Source organism: Nicotiana sylvestris, chromosome 4 (genome assembly GCF_000393655.2).
Source record: "Nicotiana sylvestris chromosome 4, ASM39365v2, whole genome shotgun sequence".
NCBI classification, from domain to species: Eukaryota; Viridiplantae; Streptophyta; class Magnoliopsida; order Solanales; family Solanaceae; genus Nicotiana; species Nicotiana sylvestris.
Window position 1 is genome coordinate 113,508,780 of NC_091060.1, and position 22,010 is coordinate 113,530,789.

Here is a 22,010-nt window from a genome sequence, read left to right on the forward strand (position 1 = left end):
GAATATCTACCTAGCTCCACAAAATACCTATCCACCCCCACAACCCTATCAAAACCCCACTGGTTCAAATTTTTGATCAAGGCCAGAGTATAGGGGAGAGAGGCAGCAGCGGAAACAAACTTTCACCCCGCTTGGAGAGTCCTATGCTCTAGTCTGTTTCAAAGGTTAAGGCGGTTGGACGTCTTGAGGCCGATTGAGTCAAAGATACCAAATCCTCCTCCAAAGAACCTCGATTATTCCCTGAGGTGCGCCTATTGTTCTGATGCTCCAGGGCATAACATAAAGAAGTGTTGGCATTTGAAAAGGGTAATTCAGGAGCTCATTGATACAAAATTGTAGTCCAAAGCCCAGACGTGCCAAACATCAACAAAAACCCTTTGCCAGCCCATGAAAAGACACATATGATTGAAATAGTTCACAAGGATGGGGAGCCCAAGAAGTCTTCTAAGTCTGTCATGATGATTCAGGCTAGTGAAAGTAATTTAGTTAAAGCTCCAGACTCTACTAAAGCAAATTCCTTGACAGTTGAAGGGGCGATAGAAAAGCCGAGCTCGCTGAATTTGAAGCCACCGGTGTTGGTCGTGAAAGGGCCTTCAAAAGATATTGGGGCAAGTCCGGAAAGTTCAAAGGTAGTAGTGCCAGGGATTCCAAGTAAGCCTGTCATAGTTGTGAAGGGGGATCCTATCACCCCTATCATCATTAAACCAGTAACACAGCTGCCAGTGGTGGATGCCAAGGCTGTTCCGATAGAGGAAGAAGTTAATGAAACTGGAGGATTGAATCGTTCTGGGAGATGTTTCACCCCAGAAGAATTAAGGAAAGCCAAGCCATTCAAGGATATCCAAATTCCAGTAAAGAAATCGATCACCGAGGAAGAGGCTGAGGAGTTCCTGAAAAAGATAAAAGTGCAGGATTATTCCATTGTGGAGCAGTTAAGGAAAACACCAGCTCAGATTTCTCTTTTGTCTTTGTTGATACATTCAGATGAACATTGCAGGGTATTGATGAAGATTTTGAATGAGGCACATGTTCCTGATAAGATCACAGTGAACCACTTGGAAAAGATAGCTGGTAAGATCTTCGAAGCAAATAGGATTACTTTCTCGGACGATGAACTTCCTATGGAGGGTACAGAACACAACCAAGCTCTTTATCTCATGGTGAAGTGTGAAGATTCTGTTGTCTCAAGGGTTTTGGTTGATAATGGCTCTAGTGCGAATATTTGTCTCCTGTCTACTCTGCAAAAACTGAAGATCGGCACCGAAAGAATCCACTTGAACAGTGTGTGTGTTCGAGGCTTTGATGAGGGAGGTAAATAATTTGTTGGAGATATAATACTCGAATTGTCGATAGGGCCTGTTGAGTTTACCATGGAATTCCAAGTGTTAGATGTGGCTGTCTCTTACAATCTGTTGTTGGGAAGGCCCTGGATACATACTGCTAAGGCAGTCTCGTCTTCTTTGCACCAAATGGTGAAGTTTGAATGGGATAGGCAGGAAATAGTTGTGCACGGTGATGAGGACTTGTCAGCTTGTAATGATACAATTGTTCCGTTCATCGAAGCTAAAGATGATAAGAGACCTTGGGTCTATCAGACTTTCAAAATAGTGTTTGTTGAGAAAATTCCTGAAGGAAAATGCATTCCGGGTCCTAAGCTATCCTCCGCATCCGTCATGGTTGCGAATGAAATGTTGAAGAATGGTTTTGTGCCGGGCAAGGGTTTGGGCTCATCTCTGCATGGTATTTTGCATCTAGTGCATCCCAGTCGGAATCCTTGTACGTTTGGTTTGGGATTCATGCCCACAGAGAAGGATGTGAAAAGGGTTAAAAATCTAAAATAGAAGGTATGGTCGCTCCCCAAGCCCGTCCCACACATCTTTAAGTCTTTTGTCAAGCGAGGGGCCGAAAAACCTCCAACCTCCTCAATCCCAAAACCTGTGGTCTATGTTGATGAAGAGCTGATCAAGAGGTTCCAAAGTCTGTTCGAAGAGGTCAATATGGTAGAAGTTGGTGAAGGCTCTAGTAAAGCAGATGTGTAGCTCGTTGGCCCAAACATGAAGCTTAGCAATTGGGAAGCTACTCCTCTCCCCACCAGGAAGGAGTTTTGATAGTTTGCTTTGTTTTCCTTTCTGTTATCTAGGTTATTCCAGGGTTGTAATCCAGATTTTTAGTTTTGCTTGTTTTGATGTTCAAACCCTTCTATCCTTTTATTTTTCAATGAAATGCAATTTCCCGTTATTCTTAATAGTGTTTTATTTTGTTCTTTTTTCTTTTGTACAGTTCCTTTTATGCTGGTTGGAGTGACATGACATGCATGAAGAATTTTCAGTCGAATCTTAAAAGCAAATCTAATCCTAAAATAACAATCCAAGAAGTAGAATATGATGATGAAATAGAATATGATGAAGAAGTAGCATGTGAGGAAATCAGTAAAGAGCTAAAACAATTTGAAGAAAAACCAAAGCCTAATTTGAGTGAAACTGAATCAATCAATTTAGGGGACCAGGATGATGTTAGGGAAACCAAGTTAAGTGTGCATTTAGAACCGCAAGTTAAGGATGAATTAATCAAAACATTGTTTGAGTACAAAGATGTCTTTGCATGGTCACATGACGATATGCCGAGCCTGAGCACTGATCTGGTAGTTCATAAATTACCAACTGATCCAACATTCCCTCCTGTTAAGAAAACGTTGCTAAAGTTCAAGACTGATATGAGTGTGAAGGTCAAAGAAGAAATCATAAAGCAGCTTACTGCAAAGGTCATTTGGGTCACTCGATATCCCACTTGGTTAGCCAATGTTGTGCCAGTACCAAAGAAACATCTTAAAACCAGGGTATGTGTTGATTACCGTGATCTTAACAAAGCAAGCCCAAAGGATGATTTTCCATTGCCGAACATTCACATTCTGATCGATAATTGTGCCAAGCATGAGATTGGGTATTTTGTAGATTGTTACGCAGGATATCACCAGATCTTGATGGATGAGGAAGATGCAGAAAAGACAACATTCATCACGCCATGGGGGACATATTGCTACCAGGTAATGCCATTCGGTCTGAAGAATGCTGGGGCAACATATATGAGGGCGATGGCCACCATATTTCACGACATAATACACAAGGAGATTGAGGTTTATGTAGATGATATGATCATAAAGTCAAAGAAGCAGTCTGACCATGTCAGGGACTTGAGAAAGTTTTTCCAAAGGCTCCGCAGGTGTAAGCACGTGATTTTTGCCCTATGAAAGAATTACTCCCAAAAAATTCAAAATAAAACGATTTTCCTTGGTGTGCAATTTTTGAATTTTTGTGGTATTTTTGTATAATTATTTGTATTTTTGTCTGTGCATGTTTATTTGTTTAAATTAATAAAAATATAAAATATGTTGCATTTTCATTTAGTATTTATTTAAGTTTGTTTTACAAAAATGAGAAAATCATAAAAAAATCATGTACGTTGCATTTTAGCATTTAACGTCTAAATTGTGCGATTTTATCGTTAATTGTTATTTAAATATGCGATAATAGTTATTTGGAATTAATTAGTATTTTTGATAAGTTAATTTACTTTATAACTTAATTTAGAATTTTAGTTTTATTAATTAGAAAGTAGAAGAAAATAGAGCAAAAAATATAAAGAAAATCGGAATTGGGCCTCTTCTCCAAATTTCAAACCACAGGCCCAAAAAATACCCAACCTTCCCCATGACCCGATCCATTTCAACACGGATCGACCCGCCCCGCCCCATAACTAAACTATCCGCCCAACCCCTTTTCTTCATTTTCTCATTTTTCATTTCCCTAACCTAAAAACCCTAACCATCCGCCACCCTCTCCTCATCTTCTTCTTCTCCAAAAACACCCCAAGCTCCCCTCCCATGGCTTCCCATGGCTGCCCGTTGACCACCCTCCAGTCCACCAGCCTCCTCCTCACGACCAGTTGCTGCCGCTGCTTCGTCTTCTTCTCCGTCGTGAAACGAACCACCATGAACGACGTCGACCACCCTCGTTGCTTCTTCTTCTTTGTCTAGCAGCCATGAACGACCTCAACAACCACCATCGCTGCTTCTTTTTCTTATTCCTCCCCCTTGCGTCCCAAACGACCATCTGTTGGATGACCTCACGTCCAAACGACCCCCAGCCACGCCGAAAAAACCAGTGCTGCCCTCCCCGTCCGCCATTAACAAGCAGCATGGCTACTGTATTGCTGTTCCTTTTTCTTCGTCCCAACTCATCCATGAACACCACCCAAGCCACCATTGTTGCTGCCTTCATCGAGCTCACCCCAAGTCGCCGGAAAAACCATCAATGGACCCGTCCGCAACAAGCAGCGTTGCTGCTGTTGCTGTTGCTTTTTCTTCGTCTTCTTTTCCTTCACCATGACTGCCTCGTCGAGGTCGTTCTGAGTTCGTCGAGTTTAAAAGAGAAGGTGGGTTGTTGTTGGCAGTCTTGGTTCAAGTTTTCCATTTCCGTTCGAGTTCGTCGTTGTTCATTTCCGGTTAGTTGGTTTAAGTTTCATTTATTGTCCGTAATTTGTTTGATATTTTTGGATCTGAAATTAGATATGTTCGATATTAAGTTCATGTTTATCGTTTTGTTATTTTCTTCAGTTTGTTTCATTTTTTCTTATTTATTTTTAGATAGAAATTGTTAGTTTAATTATAATGTTGTTAGATTTAAGTTGAAGATTCAATTAATTATTTTCAGTTTGTTTTTATTAATTTAAAGGGATTTAGTTTTAATATAGAGTGTTAGTTTAATCACTTGAATCCGTTCTTTGTTGATTAATTTAGATTTAATTCGTGTTCATTATTTGTTTGAAGTTCGTTTTAATCTAGTGATTTAATCTGAGTTTATGTTTTGGTTTGTAAATTTTTGATTTAGTTTGAATCATACATCTTTGTTGTAATATTGTTGGATTTAATTTGAATATCAATTGATTATTTGAGTTTAGTGATTTGAATCTGTTTAGTTATTTTGTTTAAGTTTAATTTGAATTTGAGCTCATGATTTGAATATACTTGTTTGTTATTGTTGTTGAATCTGAAAGTACATTTGTTGTTTAAAGATTGTTCAATCAAAATAATTCCAGTTGTTTCTTTATTGTTCATCATATAGTTTGAGTTTGTTCATAAAATCTGATTAGGAATTGGTTATAGCTGCTATATTTTGGTTAGAATTGATTAGTTGAACTTGTTATAGCTGACGGGGTAGATTGGTAAATTACAATGTTTTCAGGGTTAAAATGGTAATTTCAGTAAGGTTATATGGGTATTTTTGGAATTAAAATTCTGAACAATTATTTATTTTGAGTGCTCTGTCAATTAGGATTAAAATAATATTAAAATAATCAAGCATGGGGGACAAGACATAATGGGAGGGGGGAGAATAATGTATTTGTTTAATGTAAGCATGGGGAACGAGACATAGTGGGATTGCGGGGCTCAAGAAAAGTTGTTTAAATAAATAATAATTGTATTTTTTATGTAGTAGTGGGTTTGTTAAGAGAAAATGGTTGTTTTATTAATTGATTAAAGGGTTTGAGATGAGATATAAATAAGAAAAACTGGATCAGATTTTAAGAGGATAGACAGAGAGGAGATAGAGAAAAAAAAGAGAGCTGGATATTAAAGAGAAAAAAAAAATCCGAAAATACTAAGACTCCAAAAATAAAAAGAAAAACATTCTGGAAATTCAAAAGAAGAATAGTATACACCTGATATACAATTTAAATATTCTGATATACGGATTCAGAAATTAAGGGTTGAACATTAATTAGTCTTTCAAATCTGAAAAGATTCCCTTGGCTTCTGTCCGTTGATTGTTGTTGGTGTTTTCTGGATTTTTATCTTGAGTTTTAAAATCCGTCACTGGTTTCTCATTGCTGGTTGCTGGGTGTTGCTGTTGTTGTATGCTACTGAATTTCTGCTGATCTCCCTTTTCTTTTGCTTCCAATATTAGGTACACAACTGACACGCTGATTACTGTAAACTGAAACATGAAGCATGAATACAAAAAAATGAAGAGTTGAAGTTCTAAATTTATTTTAATTATATTCTGAATTTTATTTGTATATATAAATTATTTAGCTTACTCTAATCAGAATCATGTAGCTGTTAATATATATAGTGGAACATCTGACGATAGCTTAATAGACGAACTATCTATATATTGCCTAATAAATAAATAAATGGTGTAGTAACTCCGTCTAGTTAATTCGTTATTGTTGGATGATTATCATTTCTCAAAAAGCACGTTAGTTCATCAAACGAATAGACCATTTAGGAACTTGTAGGAATGTTGTTTAGTTAAATACTATTGGTTAATTTCAGCATGCAAATGGTTTAGAATTAAAATTAGATTGCTAAGTTTTTTTTTAATTTGACAAACTGTGAACATGCCTAGTATAATGTAACTAGGTAGTAACATGTGAATAAGATGACCCAGGTCTAATTTATGCCATACACGTTGAGCCTGGGCCCGCATTGGCAACAAATTGCCCCGCTTGCATCATTTTTAGAATTTATGAATCATATTCGAAACCCAAATATAACAACTCTAGCATGTAAATAAATTAAGACCTTTTTCTCTTTCATTTTGTAGAGACAATTTTAATAGGAAAAAATGTAGGCACTTTAGGATTATCCTTTTAAAATAAATGAGATGAGTCTCGCCCAATAAAACACACAAATTGCGGGGCTCTCGATAAATGTTTAATTAAAATTATTTAGACTTCGGGATGATCCGTTTTAGCAAAATTCTACGGCCTTACCCAGAAATAATAATACGCTAATTGCTGTAGGAGCGCATTTTAATAATCTTACCCTCTTACACTCGGGTGCGCATTTATGCGACCCAAAATCCCAAAACATTGAATAAAAATGCGTTCCGGATCGCGGGTGCATTTCATGTGACGCAATCCAAAGACATGTTTTTAAACGATGTTCATATTCTTTTAAAATATAATAATAAAAGCGGCTAAAGGATAAAATTTGCACATAAGTTATAATATGTATTATATCAGATAATCAAGCCGAATATAACAGTTGAGCGACCGTGCTAGAACCACGGAACTCGGGAATGCCTAACACCTTCTCCCGAGTTAATAGAATTCCTTATCCGGATTTTTGGTTCGCGGACTGTAATACAGAGTCATTCTTTTCCTCGATTCGGGATTAAAATTGGTGACTTGGGACACCCTAAATCTCCCAAGTGGCGACTCTGAAATAAACAAACAAATCCCGTTTCGATTGTCCTTTAATTGAAAAAAACTCCTTGTACCCTTGCAGGTGCCGGAAAAAGGAGGTGTGACAGCTCTGGCGACTCTGCTGGGGACGCAACCTAGAACCATTGGTTCAGGGTTAGAAATTCGAGCTTAGATAAATTGTTATATTTGGTTTTATCTGATTTTGTTACATGTTTGGGCTCAATGTGCTAAATGATGCTTTTACCGCTTTGATATTATCTGAACTGTATATAAACTGTGCCGAAACCCTTCTCTTCTTACCTCCGGGGAGAAGCTTGCTGGTCGAGATTCCCTATTCTGTTAGTGTCAACACCAGAAATAAGAAAGAGGCATGACAAGTTACAAAGCCGGACGATCCCGCGGGTCCCCGGCACGTAGCCCCCTCCTCGACTCGAGTTGTCCGCTCGGGTACACAGTCTAGAACAAATACCCAGGTTATGAACTTAGAATAACTCAGCTTCATGCCGGATCCCTAGTAGGAACGTTTGTTTGCATCATGTGCATCTGACTTTGGAGGCTCAACACAGGGGTTGAGTCTGTCTAGGAAAGGTGTACCAAAAAATGAAAATGACCATCCTGATGCATCTTACTTGCTGCTACTTGCGCATTTATTTGATTCAGACTTGTGTGTTGACCGGCTTTTGAATATCAGGAATATTGTGCAGTTGAGAAAAAAGAAATAGCGGTTAGGGAGTTAATTGTTTATTTTGGAAAAACCCAATGCCCAAATACTGTCGAAATTTTGCCGAAAATCTTGAAAAAAAAAATAAAGAAAAGAAAAATGTTTTATTTTATTTCACTCAAAAAAATAATAATAATAAAAAAAGAGTCTTTTATTTTAAGAATAGGTTGGTCATTTTGGTGAAACGAAAAAAAAAATCTTCACTTTGTCTTGTTTTCAAAATAAAAAAAAAAAGAAAAAAGAAAAATAGTTTGTCTTGCCATGAAAAATAAAAATGAAAAAGAGTCTTGTTTTGAAATGGTTTTTTCTATTTATGTATTTGTTTATGAAAATGCTAAAAATGAAAATAAAAAGAGTTGCGCGTTGAACGTGGTTTTATTATTTGTTGCAAAAAAAATAAAATATATATATATATAAATCCAAAAAGTATTTTTCTTTATTTCCTTTCTAGAATTTTTTTTTAGACCCCCGATTTTCAAAAAGAATTCAAAAATGTTTTCCACTATTGATTTCTTTAGAAAGTCTTTTTAATTGTTTTTTTTAAAAAAAAATAAAAAACTAAAAATAAACTTATTTTCTTTTAATTTCTCCCAAAAAATCAAAAAAAATATTTTCATTGTTTTTTCAAAATTGAAAAGGAAATTCAAAATTTCAAAAATATTTTTTGAAGCATTTCCTTCATAAGTTGAAAGTAAAATTTCAAAAAAATATTTTTTTTTCTTCCTTAGAAGTTTTTCTTTCGAAATTCAAAAAAAAAAATTTAAAAATCTTTTTCTTTAGAAATTGTTCTTTGCAAAAATGCTCCCTTTCTACTTTATAAGTCTCTCCTTCAAAAAAAAAGAAGAGGTTAGTTTATTTACTTTATTCATGTTCCCGAACTACACGGGTTTGATTCTCACCGGATGTGAGATACGTAGGCAACCCTCATCGGGTCCAACCTCCCCTTTTGCTAAAATAGCCAAAAACAAATAAATAAATAAAAAAACACATGTCAAAATTTTAATTTTTGTCATAAATAAGTCGGGTGATGTCCAACCTCCCCTTTTCAAAAAATAGCAAATATATATATATATATATATATATATATATATATATATATATATATATATATATATATATATATGTCAAATTTTAATTTCATCATAAAGAAGTTGGGTGACACTGTTTTGTTAAGACATAGCCGAATGTTCCCGAAAGGGACGCCAGAAGGCTGACTTTGCATAAACGGCCACTTTTTGGGTCATGTTTAAAATTTGGTCCAGTTGACCCACACAGCCCTAAAAATCTTCGTCCTCGAGGCGTTGAAAGGCCGTGTTTGCAATATTGAGTTTTTTATTTTGAAAAATGATAAAAAGACTCATAAATAAGTCGGGTGATGCTGTTTTTGTCAAAAATAGCCGAATATTCCCGAAAAGGACGCCGGAGGGCTGACTTTGCATAAACAACCACCTTTGGGTCATTGTTTTAGATTTGGTCCAGTTGACCCACACAGCCTTAAAAATATTCGTCCCCGAGGCGCTGAAGGGCCGTGTTTGCTACACCAGGTTTTATTAATTTGAAAAAAAAACAAAGAGTCAGCGGTCAGGTGAATACCGTTTGGATTTTTTGTCAAAAATAAGCCGAGCCAGCTTCGGCAGCGTCTTAAACCGTTCTTGCCGAAATAGCCTTAGAGTATTTTTCAGTTGTCGAAAGGCTATTTTCGTAAAAGAACGGACAAGTTTGTAAAGTGTCATAAGATAATCCTCCCCGGCCTCAAAATTCACGTGAAATTTGGAAGGGGCCACATTTGCGAAAATAACTGTTTGGATGCATTTGTCAAACGGAGAAAGGGAGCTGGCCTTTTGTTTTTAAGTTTGTAAATCTTTTTGATTAGAATATGTGGGTTGTTTGATTTTCGAGTTTGTAGGTCATCTTTAAGCCTTTAAAACCCAGTTTGTTTTATTATGAAAATTGATAAAGAAAAAAAAATGTTTCATTGTTGTTACCTTTCATTTTGTCCGAACTACGCAAGGTCTGATTCATGCGGGGTCATGATACGTAGGCAATCTCCATAAAATTCGACCACCACTGAAAAAAGGAATAATAATAATAATAAAAAAAAGAAATAAAGGAAAGTGCGGGAGATTTTCAAAGGGGCACAATTACAAGAAGCCGGAATGACGCGCGTAACTAAAGTGAATGCGTGATAGAACGGTTTAACTGCTTAGGTGCACTGCATCTCTGATATATGATTACCTTTCAAATGCCGTAACACTAACGGGATGGCTTCACTTTGCTGTGTTCATATCAGAAAGTGGTGGGTTGTGGTAACTTCTCCCTGCAAAGCAAAGTCAAAGGACAATGACACAGAATTTCAGAACCGAGTGGGCCGGTACCAATGACCGACAACAACTGGTCGAACAGAACAACGGGTTGGTAGAAGAAGTGAAAATGCTGAGACAGCATGTGGCAAACATGTATCAGGCATGGATGACTGGGAAATCGCCACCCCCGCCACCGCCAAGCTTCTTGAACTCTGTCCTTACCCAAGCATCCAACACCATAACGGATGATCCCCCATACTCACCATCCCAACCCACTTACAGTAGCTTTCCCAGCTACCCGAGTAGCTCCATCACTCGTCAACGCTACTCCCCTCCCCAACACTACTTCTCTCCACGAGACTTACAGAGACATGCTTCACTTTCCAAATACCCAGCTCCACAAAAGGCCTATCCACCCTCACAAGCCTACCGGAAGCCCCCTGGATCAGGTTTCCGGCCCAATCAAGCATTTAGGAACAAGAGGTTGCTGAAGCGAGGAAAGGCTCTCACCTCTGTCGGAGTATCTTATGCAAGTCTGTTTGAAAGGCTAAGGCATGCTGGCCTGATTGAGCCTCTCCCCGCATATACTCCACATCCACGTGCAAGAAGATTTGATCCTGCTGCACGATGCGCATACCACTCCAATATCAGAGGGCACAACATTGAGAGCTGTCGTAATTTGAAAAGAGAAATAGAAAGGATGATCCAGGAAAATCTGATTATGATCGAGGACAGTGACATGGAGCACTCGAATCTTATTGGGAACTTGTTGACTAAGGTTGATGATATTGAAGTTGGTAATGGTCTTGGAAATATTGATGCAAAGCTCAGTGGCCAAGATGCCAGGTTCGAGAATTGGGAGGATGCTCCGTTCCTTGGTTAGCAGGAGAGAAGCTTTTGGTGGCTTGTTTTGTTGTCATTTCTGTCCTCCAGATTATTCTTAGGGTTGTAATACGGAGGTTGTCTTGTGTCAAACTTTCTTATCTTTCCATTTTGTCATAGCAGTTTGTTTAAGTTTTGTCCATGTTGTTTCGGGATTTTATTCTGGTTTGTTTTTTTTATTTTGTTATTCAAACCATTTCACCGGTAATGCAAAATCCGGCCTTTTATTATTTCCAATCATCTTCTTTGTTTAATTTTTTTTATCCCTTTTGTTTTGCCCTTGTTCAACGCCAATTCTAGTAATATGACATGCGCACATAGTTTGGGCCTAATCTTAAGTTAATCATAAAACCCCGGAAAGGTGATCAGAACATTTAAAGGAAATAAGGACAGTTTGAGATTATTCGGAGCTCAAGTCATGTGGAACTAGGGCAAGTAAAACACAAAGAAAACCGTTAAAAGCAAGATTCACCAAATTAACATGAGGGCCATTCATGATAATGAGAGTGAGAGTGTCGCCCAACAGTGCTTTAGAAATGACAAATGAAAAAGCAAATGTTGAATACAATTGTCAAGTCTAGCACCATCAGAAGAGGCTACAAATCTTTGTTTAATTGTGTTGTTTGCACTTGACATGTTTTGAAGACTGGAATGACGAAGGCATTTTGTTCTGCTACCTAAACACTTTATCCTTCGTTACCCCTTTTGAGCCTTATTTATTTTTCTTTCGTACCCCTCGTTCGGAATCAATAGCAACGACTAGAAACACAAGCATGACAGGTAAACCAAAGAAAAAAAAAAGAAAAACAAAACATGAAAGAAAAGAAAACAACAAAACGACAAAAGAGAAAGGATAATTGAGAAAAGAAAAGAAAATAATAGGTAAATGAAAAAAAAGGAATTGGGAACTACGTTTGACCTGATTCCTCAAGGAGGATACGTAGGCGCTTCACGGCTCGGTCATAGGGTGCATAATGTGCATAATGTGCATAGTGTGCATAGTGTAACATAGTATAACAAAAATAAAAATCCCCAAGCTAGAAACTGGGGCAAGAGTTGCGCTTGTTGTAAGCGAATATGGTTCCGAAGGTTGTAATTTTGAACCCCAAATTTATTTTGTTTTTGAGACTTTAATACCCTTTCTTTCTAGCCTATCCAAAAACCCCACATTACGGTCCAAAGAAAGACCTTTTGACCAGTCTTCGAAAGATGCCAAGTCATACAAACGGAAGTCGAGGATAGCGCCCCGATTCCCAACAAAGAAAAGGATCATGGGTTGGACATGAATTGATAGCCAAAAAGAATCCCCAACGGAAAGAGTCATGTCGGCAACACTCCAAATCCCCAGCTGGAAAGTGATACAAATGAGAGAGTCTTATCGGTGAAAATCTTTACGGACACCATAAGGCGATGAAAGCCAAGAGAAAAACCAAAATGAGAGAGGCTTGATAGTAAAAACCCTTCGGGCACTACAAGTCGAATAAGATTAAGAATCAGATGGGGAATCGCCAAGGGAAGATCTTGAAAGACGATTGACGGCAGAGGATAGGCCACATATGCATGTCATGATTATTAGAGTCAGTATCTGCGTTTGATAGGCTTTTTATTTGTAGTTTCTCTTGTTAAAGAGTCATTTTTTTCTTTTATTCGGTTCCCTTTTTGTTTATCTTTCTCCTTTCATAGAAACATTCCCCAGTAGAGTCTGTTTGGTCAGAACAAGTGAGAAATGACTTCAAAATCTGCCATCAGCTTTCCAATTATCCAAGACCAGATCCGATTATTACATCCAAACGGTCTAAATCAAGAAAGAATAACGCGGAGAGCAATGTGCATGATTTGGGAAATTCATATGAGACTAAAGGTCGGGGGAAATGCCAGCTTCACTTGCTATGCCGCAAAAGAAGAGGGATATCCCCAACAGAAAAGGTTGCTTTCAGTGACACGAATAAACAGAGATTTGGAGTGTTATCCCCAGCAAATCATCTCAATGAACATGCATGATCTTCAGGTTACATCGGCTGTCATGAAATGCGTGAGGTCAGATAAGAAGACCGGGAAAATGGTTAAGAGGTTTGGGAATAATGAGTCGTCAAGAAGGGCGGAAGGTATCAGCCCAAGCTTCAAGATTGACAGACAACGCATAAATGGAGAATGGTTGATGGCATCCTCAGCAGGAGTATCACAACCAACCGCCACGTTTTAAACTGACCAAATTTTCTTTGATTTGTAGCAGGGACAGGGAATGCTACCGATGACAGAAAGATGCATCGCAAGAAAGATTGTCAAACTGGGACAGAAAATTTTCGTTCATTTCGAAAATTTTCGAGGAGTCCAACACAAGTTTGGTAAAAATCGAAATCCTCAACGGTTCCTTTCGGGGAAAGGCAAAACAAGTCTTAAGGGAGGTAGTCTTCGAAGGAAGAATCTAGCAAAACAAAAAAAAAAAACCAGTTTTGCAAAAGGAAACAGTTTGCAGAGGAATGAAACATCCTACTTAAAAGGAAGTAGTTTTGGAAGGAGTAAGATAACATATTTACTCAGCAGAGTTCTCCTCAGCAGTGTTATCCCCAGCAATGTCACTCAGCAGTTCGCAGTGTTATCCTCAGCAGATCATCGAGATGTAGAAGCATCCTCGACAGAGTTTCGACCAAGTTTCAAGAGGGTCGGACAACCCAAAATGGGAAAGGAAGAAAGGAAAATCCATCTTCAGCAAAATAACCCCCAGCAAGTTTTAAGATACAGAACGGGGAAGGGATAAATGGAAAAACCATCCCCCAGCAGAATGTTATCCCCAACGAATAACATCATCCCCAACAAGTTTTGGGAACGCCAAACAGGAATAAGGGGAAGGGAACAATCATCCCCATCAGGAGTGACGTGACCACTCGCCATATTTCAAAAAACTAACTAAATTTTCTTTGATTTGAACAGGAAAATAAAGTGTTGATGATGGCCGAAAGACACGCCATAAGAAAGATCGCCAGAACTGCGGCAGAAAATTTTCTGCCACAAGTGAAAATTTTCTCGAAGAATCGAGGAAACAAATTCAACTTATTCTTTACAAATTAGGCGCCCACCTGTATAACAAGGGAATACATTTCATGTCTTAGGTGCCCACCTATATAACAAGGGAATACATTTCATGTCTTAGGCGCCCACCTGTATAACAAGGGAATACATTTCATGTCTTTACAAATTAAGCGCCCACCTGTATAACAAGGGAATACATTTCATGTCTTTACAAACTAGGTCGCCCACCAGTATAATGCGGGTATACATTTTTGTTTTCATTTCATGTCCTAGGTCGCCCACCAGTATAATGCGGGTATATATTTCTGTTTTCGTTTCATGTCCTAGGCGCCCACCAGTATAATGCGGGAATACATTTTTGTTTTCATTTCATGTCCTAGGCGCCCACCAGTATAATGCGGGAATACATTTCTGTTTTTCATTTCATATCCTAGGTCGCCCACCAGTATAATGCGGGTATACATTTCTGTTTTCATTTCATGTCCTAGGCGCCCACCAGTATAATGCGGGAATACATTTCTGTTTTCATTTCATGTCCTAGGTCGCCCACCAGTATAATGCGGGTATACATTTCTATTTTCATTTCATGTCCTAGGCGCCCACCAGTATAATGGGGGAATACATTTCTGTTTTTCATTTCATGTCCTAGGTCGCCCACCAGTATAATGCGGGTATACATTTCTATTTTCATTTCATGTCCTTGGCGCCCACCAGTATAATGCGGGAATACATTTCTGTTTTCATTTCATGTCCTAGGCGCCCACTAGTATAATGCGGGAATACATTTCTGTTTTTCATTTCATATCCTAGGTCGCCCACCAGTATAATGCGGGTATACATTTCTATTTTTCATTTCTTGGTCGCCCACCAGTATAATGCGGGTATACATTTCTGTTTTTATTTCATGTCCTAGGTCGCCCACCAGTATAATGCGGGTATGCATTTCTGTTTTTCATTTCATATCCTAGGCGCCCACCAGTATAATGCGGGAATATATTTCTGTTTTTCATTTCATGTCCTAGGTCGCCCACTAGTATAATGCGGGTATACATTTCTGTTTTTCATTTCATGTCCTAGGTCGCCCACCAGTATAATGCGGGTATACATTTCTGTTTTCATTTCATGTCCTAGGCGCCCACCAGTATAATGCGGGAATACATTTCTGTTTTTCATTTCATGTCCTAGGTCGCCCACCAGTATAATGCGGGTATACATTTCAGTTTTTCATTTCTAGGTCGCCCACCAGTATAATGAGGGTATACATTTCTGTTTTTATTTCATGTCCTAGGTCGCCCAACAGTATAATGCGGGTATGCATTTCTGTTTTTCATTTCATGTCCTAGGCGCCCACCAGTATAATGCGGGAATATATTTCTGTTTTTCATTTCATGTCCTAGGTGCCCACCAGTACAACGAGGGAATACATTTCATATTTTTGCATTCAAGCGCCCACCTGTATAACGAGAGGAATACTTTTCAGTCTTATATTGCAGATCTTGAAATTAGCAACCCACCAGAAGGCAGAAGGTTACAACAGGAATTCCCAGCAGGAAACAATAAAAATACCCAGTACCGGAAAGCAGAAGGTTGCAACAAGAGGTCCCAGCACAAATTCAAGCGCATGAGTCAAAAGGAAGAAAAGACGCGTCTTGAAAGAAGTAGACTGTGAACATTAAATTATGGCCAACATAATAAAGCTTAATGAAGGAAGCCATATCCCCAGCGGACCGAACAAAATGATGCAAAATGGTGAGTCAGGAAAGCAAGAGGCCGGTGTCATCCCCGTCAGTTCTCGGAAGAAAGAAGCACCGGAATCGATACAAGCCGACAAGAAAGTAAGGCATCAAGAACAAATGAAGAGATCTTGTAATCCGTAGTCTAGCCTAACTTCTTGATTTTTCTTTTAAGCATGGTTTTATAAGGAGGTCAGCAAGCCGTAAAAGTAGCATGCAACAACAGTAACATTGCAGTCCCATGGTAGTCCCAGCTACCAAAACTTCCCGAACTACATTGACCTGATTCCTGTTTAGCCCAGGATATGTAGGAAACCTCTGAAGCAAAGGTTCGGTCAAATCTTTCAAAAAATGCTTCACACGGAGTACTCAGATGGGCAAAAATCGCTCACTTTATCTTTGCATGAAAACCCTTCGTGTCTTCGGGCAAAGAGGGGGAGCTGTAAGCACGTGATTTTTGCCCTATGAAAGAATTACTCCCAAAAAATTCAAAATAAAACGATTTTCCTTGATGTGCAATTTTTGAATTTTTGTGGTATTTTTGTATAATTATTTGTATTTTTGTCTGTGCATGTTTATTTGTTTAAATTAATAAAAATATAAAATATGTCGCATTTTCATTTAGTATTTATTTAAGTTTGTTTTACAAAAATGAGAAAATCATAAAAAATAATGTACGTTGCATTTTAGCATTTAACGTCTAAATTGTGCGATTTTATCGTTAATTGTTATTTAAATATGCGATAATAGTTATTTGGAATTAATTAGTATTTTTGATAAGTTAATTTAGTTTATAACTTAATTTAGAATTTTAGTTTTATTAATTAGAAAGTAGAAGAAAATATAGCAAAAAATATAAAGAAAATCGGAATTGGGCCTCTTCTCCAAATTTCAAACCACAGGCCCAAAAAATACCCAACCTTCCCCATGACCCGATCCATTTCAACACGGGTCGACCCAGTCCGCCCCATAACTAAACTATTCGCCCAACCCCTTTTCTTCATTTTCTCATTTTTCATTTCCCTAACCTAAAAACCCTAACCATCCGCCCCCCTCTCCTCATCTTCTTCTTCTCCAAAAACACCCCAAGCTCCCCTCCCATGGCTTCCCATGGCTGCCCGTTGACCACCCTCCAGTCCACCAGCCTCCTCCTCACGACCAGTTGCTGCCGCTGCTTCGTCTTCTTCTCCGTCGTGAAACGAACCACCATGAACGACGTCGACCACCTTCGTTGCTTCTTCTTCTTTGTCTAGCAGCCATGAACGACCTCAACAACCACCATCGCTGCTGCTTTTTCTTCTTCCTCCCCCTTGCGTCCCAAACGACCATCTGTTGGACGACCTCACGTCCAAACGACCCCCAGCCACGCCGAAAAAACTAGTGCTGCCCTCCCCATCCGCCATTAATAAGCAGCATGGCTGCTGTGTTGCTGTTCCTTTTTCTTCGTCCCAGCTCATCCATGAACACCACCCAAGCCACCATTGTTGTTGCCTTCATTGAGCTCACCCCAAGTCGCTGGAAAAACCATCAATGGACCCGTCCGCAACAAGCAGTGTTGCTGCTGTTGCTGTTGCTTTTTCTTTGTCTTCTTTTCCTTCACCATGACTGCCTCATCGAGGTCGTTCTGAGTTCGTCGAGTTTAAAAGAGAAGGTGGGTTGTCGTTGGCAGTCTTGGTTCGAGTTTGCCATTTTCGTTCGAGTTCGTCGTTGTTCATTTCCGGTTAGTTGGTTTAAGTTTCATTTATTGTCCGTAATTTGTTTGATATTTTTGGATCTGAAATTAGATATGTTCGATATTAAGTTCATGTTTATCGCTTTGTTATTTTCTTCAGTTTGTTTCATTTTTTCTTATTTATTTTTAGATAGAAATTGTTAGTTTAATTATAATGTTGTTAGATTTAAGTTGAAGATTCAATTAATTATTTTCAGTTTGTTTTTATTAATTTAAAGGGATTTAGTTTTAATATAGAGTGTTAGTTTAATCACTTGAATCCATTCTTTGTTGATTAATTTAGATTTAATTTGTGTTCATTGTTTGTTTGAAGTTCGTTTTAATCTAGTGATTTAATCTGAGTTTATTTTTTGGTTTGTAAATTTTTGATTTAGTTTGAATCATACATCTTTGTTGTAATATTATTGGATTTAATTTGAATATCAATTGATTATTTGAGTTTAGTGATTTGAATCTGTTTATTTATTTTGTTTAAGTTTAATTTGAATTTGAGCTCATGATTTGAATATACTTGTTTGTTATTGTTGTTGAATCTGAAAGTAGATTTGTTGTTTAAAGATTGTTCAATCAAAATAATTCCAGTTGTTTCTTTATTGTTCATCATATAGTTTGAGTTTGTTCATAAAATCTGATTAGGAATTGGTTATAGCTGCTATATTTTGGTTAGAATTGATTAGTTGAACTTGTTATAACTGACGGGGTAAATTGGTAAATTACAATGTTTTCAGGGTCAAAATGGTAATTTCAGTAAGGTTATATGGGTATTTTTGGAATTAAAATTCTGAACAATTATTTATTTTGAGTGCTCTGTCAATTAGGATTAAAATAATATTAAAATAATCAAGCATGAGGGACAAGACATAATGAGGGGGGAATAATGTATTTGTTTATTGTAAGCATGGGGAACAAGACATAGTGGGATTGCGGGGCTCAAGAAAAGTTGTTTAAATAAATAATAATTGTATTTTTTATGTAGTAGTGGGTTTGTTAAGAGAAAATGATTGTTTTATTAATTGATTAAAGAGTTTGGGATGAGATATAAATAAGAAAAACTGGATCAGATTTTAAGAGGATAGACAGAGAGGAGATAGAGAAAAAAAAGAGAGCTGGATATTAAAGAGAGAAAAAAAAATTCCGAAAATACTAAGACTCCAAAAATAAAAAGAAAAACATTCTGGAAATTCAAAAGAAGAATAGTATACACCTGATATACAATTTAAATATTCTGATATACGGATTCAGAAATTAAGGGTTGAACATTAATTAGTCTTTCAAATCTGAAAAGATTCCCTTGGCTTCTGTCCGTTGATTGTTGTTGGAGTTTTCTGGATTTTTATCTTGAGTTTTAAAATCCGTCACTGGTTTCTCATTGCTGGTTGCTGGGTGTTGCTGTTGTTGTATGCTACTGAATTTCTGCTGATCTCCCTTTTCTTTTGCTTCCAATATTAGGTACACAACTGACACGCTGATTACTGTAAACTGAAACATGAAGCATGAATACAAAAAAATGAAGAGTTGAAGTTCTAAATTTATTTTAATTATATTCTGAATTTTATTTGTATATATAAATTATTTAGCTTACTCTAATCAGAATCATGTAGCTGTTAATATATATAGTGGAACATCTGACGATAGCTTAATAGACGAACTATCTATATATTGCCTAATAAATAAATAAATGGTGTAGTAACTCCGTCTAGTTAATTCGTTATTGTTGGATGATTATCATTTCTCAAAAAGCACGTTAGTTCATCAAACGAATAGACCATTTAGGAACTTGTAGGAATGTTGTTTAGTTAAATACTATTGGTTAATTTCAGCATGCAAATGGTTTAGAATTAAAATTAGATTGCTAAGTTTTTTTTTAATTTGACAAACTGTGAACATGCCTAGTATAATGTAACTAGGTAGTAACATGTGAATAAGATGGCCCAGGTCTAGTTTATGCCATACACGTTGAGCCTGGGCCCGCATTGGCAACAGATTGCCCCACTTGCATCATTTTTAGAATTTATGAATCATATTCGAATCCCAAATATAACAACTCTAGTATGTAAATAAATTAAGACCTTTTTCTCTTTCATTTTGTAGAGACAATTTTAATAGGAAAAAAATGTAGGCACTTTAGGATTATCCTTTTAAAATAAATGAGATGAGCCTCGCCCAATAAAACACACAAATTGCGGGGCCCTCGATAAATGTTTAATTAAAATTATTTAGACTTCGGGATGAGCCGTTTTAGCAAAATTCCACGGCCTTACCCAGAAATAATAATACGCTAATTGTTGTAGGCGCGCATTTTAATAATCTTACCCTCTTAAACTCGGGTGCGCATTTATGCGACCCAAATCCAAATCCCAAAACATTGAATAAAAATGCGTTCCGGATCGCGGGTGCATTTCATGTGACGCAATCCAAAGACATGTTTCTAAACGATGATCATATTCTTTTAAAATATAATAATAAAAGCGGCTAAAGGATAAAATTTGCAAATAAGTTATAATATGTATTATATCAGATAATCAAGCCGAATATAACAGTTGAGCGACCGTGCTAGAACCACGGAACTCGGGAATGCCTAACACCTTCTCCCGGGTTAATAGAATTCCTTATCCAGATTTTTGGTTTGCGGACTGTAATACAGAGTCATTCTTTTCCTCGATTCGGGATTAAAATTGGTGACTTGGGACACCCTAAATCTCCTAAGTGGCGACTCTGAAATAAACAAATAAATCCCGCTTCGATTGTCCTTTAATTGGAAATAACTCCTTGTACCCTTGCGGGTGCCGGAAAAGGAGGTGTGACAGCAGGTACAACCTCAAGTTCAATCCAGCAAAATGTGCATTTGGTGTGCCCTCTGGGAAACTGCTGGGATTCATGGTCAGTAGACGCGGTATTGAGTTGGATCCATCGAAGATCAAAGCCATTCAAGAGTTACCGCCGCCAAAGGACAAAACAGAGGTGATGAACCTACTTGGAAAGTTAAATTACATCAGCAGGTTTATTGCTCAACTCACGACAACCTGCAATCCCATCTTTAAGCTGCTGAAGAAGAATGCTACAGTCAAGTGGACTGACGAGTGTCAAGAAGCATTTGATAAGATTAAGAGGTACCTGTCGAATCCACCTGTACTGATCCCACAAGAGCCTGGAAGACCTTTATTTCTCTATTTGACAGTCTTGGATAGTTCTTTTGGCTGTGTATTGGGTCAATAAGACGTCACAGGAAAGAAGGAGCAAACAATCTATTATCTCAGTAAAAAGTGCACTCCCTATGAGGTTAAGTACACTCTACTTGAGAGGACATGTTGCGTCCTGACTTGGGTGGCGCAAAAGTTGAAGCATTATCTGTCGTCCTACACTAATTACCTCATTTCTCGCATGGATCCTCTAAAGTATATCTTTTAGAAGCCTATGCCTACGGGACTTGCCAAGTGGCAGATTTTACTTACAGAGTTTGACATCATCTATATGACTCGGACCGCGATGAAAGCCCAAGCCTTGGCCGACCACTTGGCCGAGAATCTGGTGGATGATGAATATGAGCCACTAAAGACTTATTTTCCTGATGAAGAGGTCATGTGTGTTGACGAGGTTGACTATGATGAAAACCCATGTTGAAAACTCTTCTTTGATGGAGCTGCTAACATAAAAAGGGTCGGAATAGGGGCTGTACTTATCTCTGAAATAGGGCAACACTACCCTGTAACAGCCCAACTTCGATTTTATTACATCAACAACATAGCTGAGTACGAAGCATGCATTCTGGGTTTGAGGTTAGCTATAGACATGGGAGTCCAGGAAATACTTGTTCTGAGAGATTCAAATTTGTTGGTTCACCAGATTCAAGGAGAATGAGAGACTCGAGATTTGAAGCTCATACCATACCGACAGTGCCTGCATGATCTTTGTCAACAATTCAGGTCGGTTGAATTTAGACATATTCCCAGGATTCATAATGAGATTGCTGATGCCTTGGCTACTCTGGCGTCAATGTTACATCATCCAGACAAGGCTTATGTCGACCCCGTGCATATCCAAGTTCATGATTAACATGCTTATTGTAATGTGGTGGAAGAGGAAATCGATGGCGAACCTTGGTTCCACTATGTCAAGGAATACATCAGGTCGGGGGTATATCCAGTACATGCTACAGGTGACCAAAAGGGAACCATTAGACGTCTGGCTAGTGTATATTTCTTAAGTGGAGGAATCTTGTACAAGAGGACTCCAGATTTAGGACTGCTGAGGTGCATAGATACTAAAGAAGCTTCAACTATCATGGCCGAAGTACATTCTGGAGTTTGCGGGCCACATATGAACGGGTATGTCTTGGCAAAGAAGATACTTCAAGCAGGTTATTATTTGCTCATCATGGAATGAGATTGTATCAGTTTTGT

General features: G+C 37.9%; 1 protein-coding gene across 1 annotated transcript; it reads left to right on the plus strand.

Moving 5' to 3' along the window:
• Positions 1-20,487: 20,487 nt before the first annotated feature.
• Positions 20,488-20,826, plus strand: LOC138890022 (uncharacterized mitochondrial protein AtMg00860-like). Its single transcript, XM_070173372.1, has one exon. The coding sequence runs from the start codon at positions 20,488-20,490 to the stop codon at positions 20,824-20,826; it is 339 nt and encodes a 112-aa protein (XP_070029473.1).
• Positions 20,827-22,010: the final 1,184 nt, after the last annotated feature.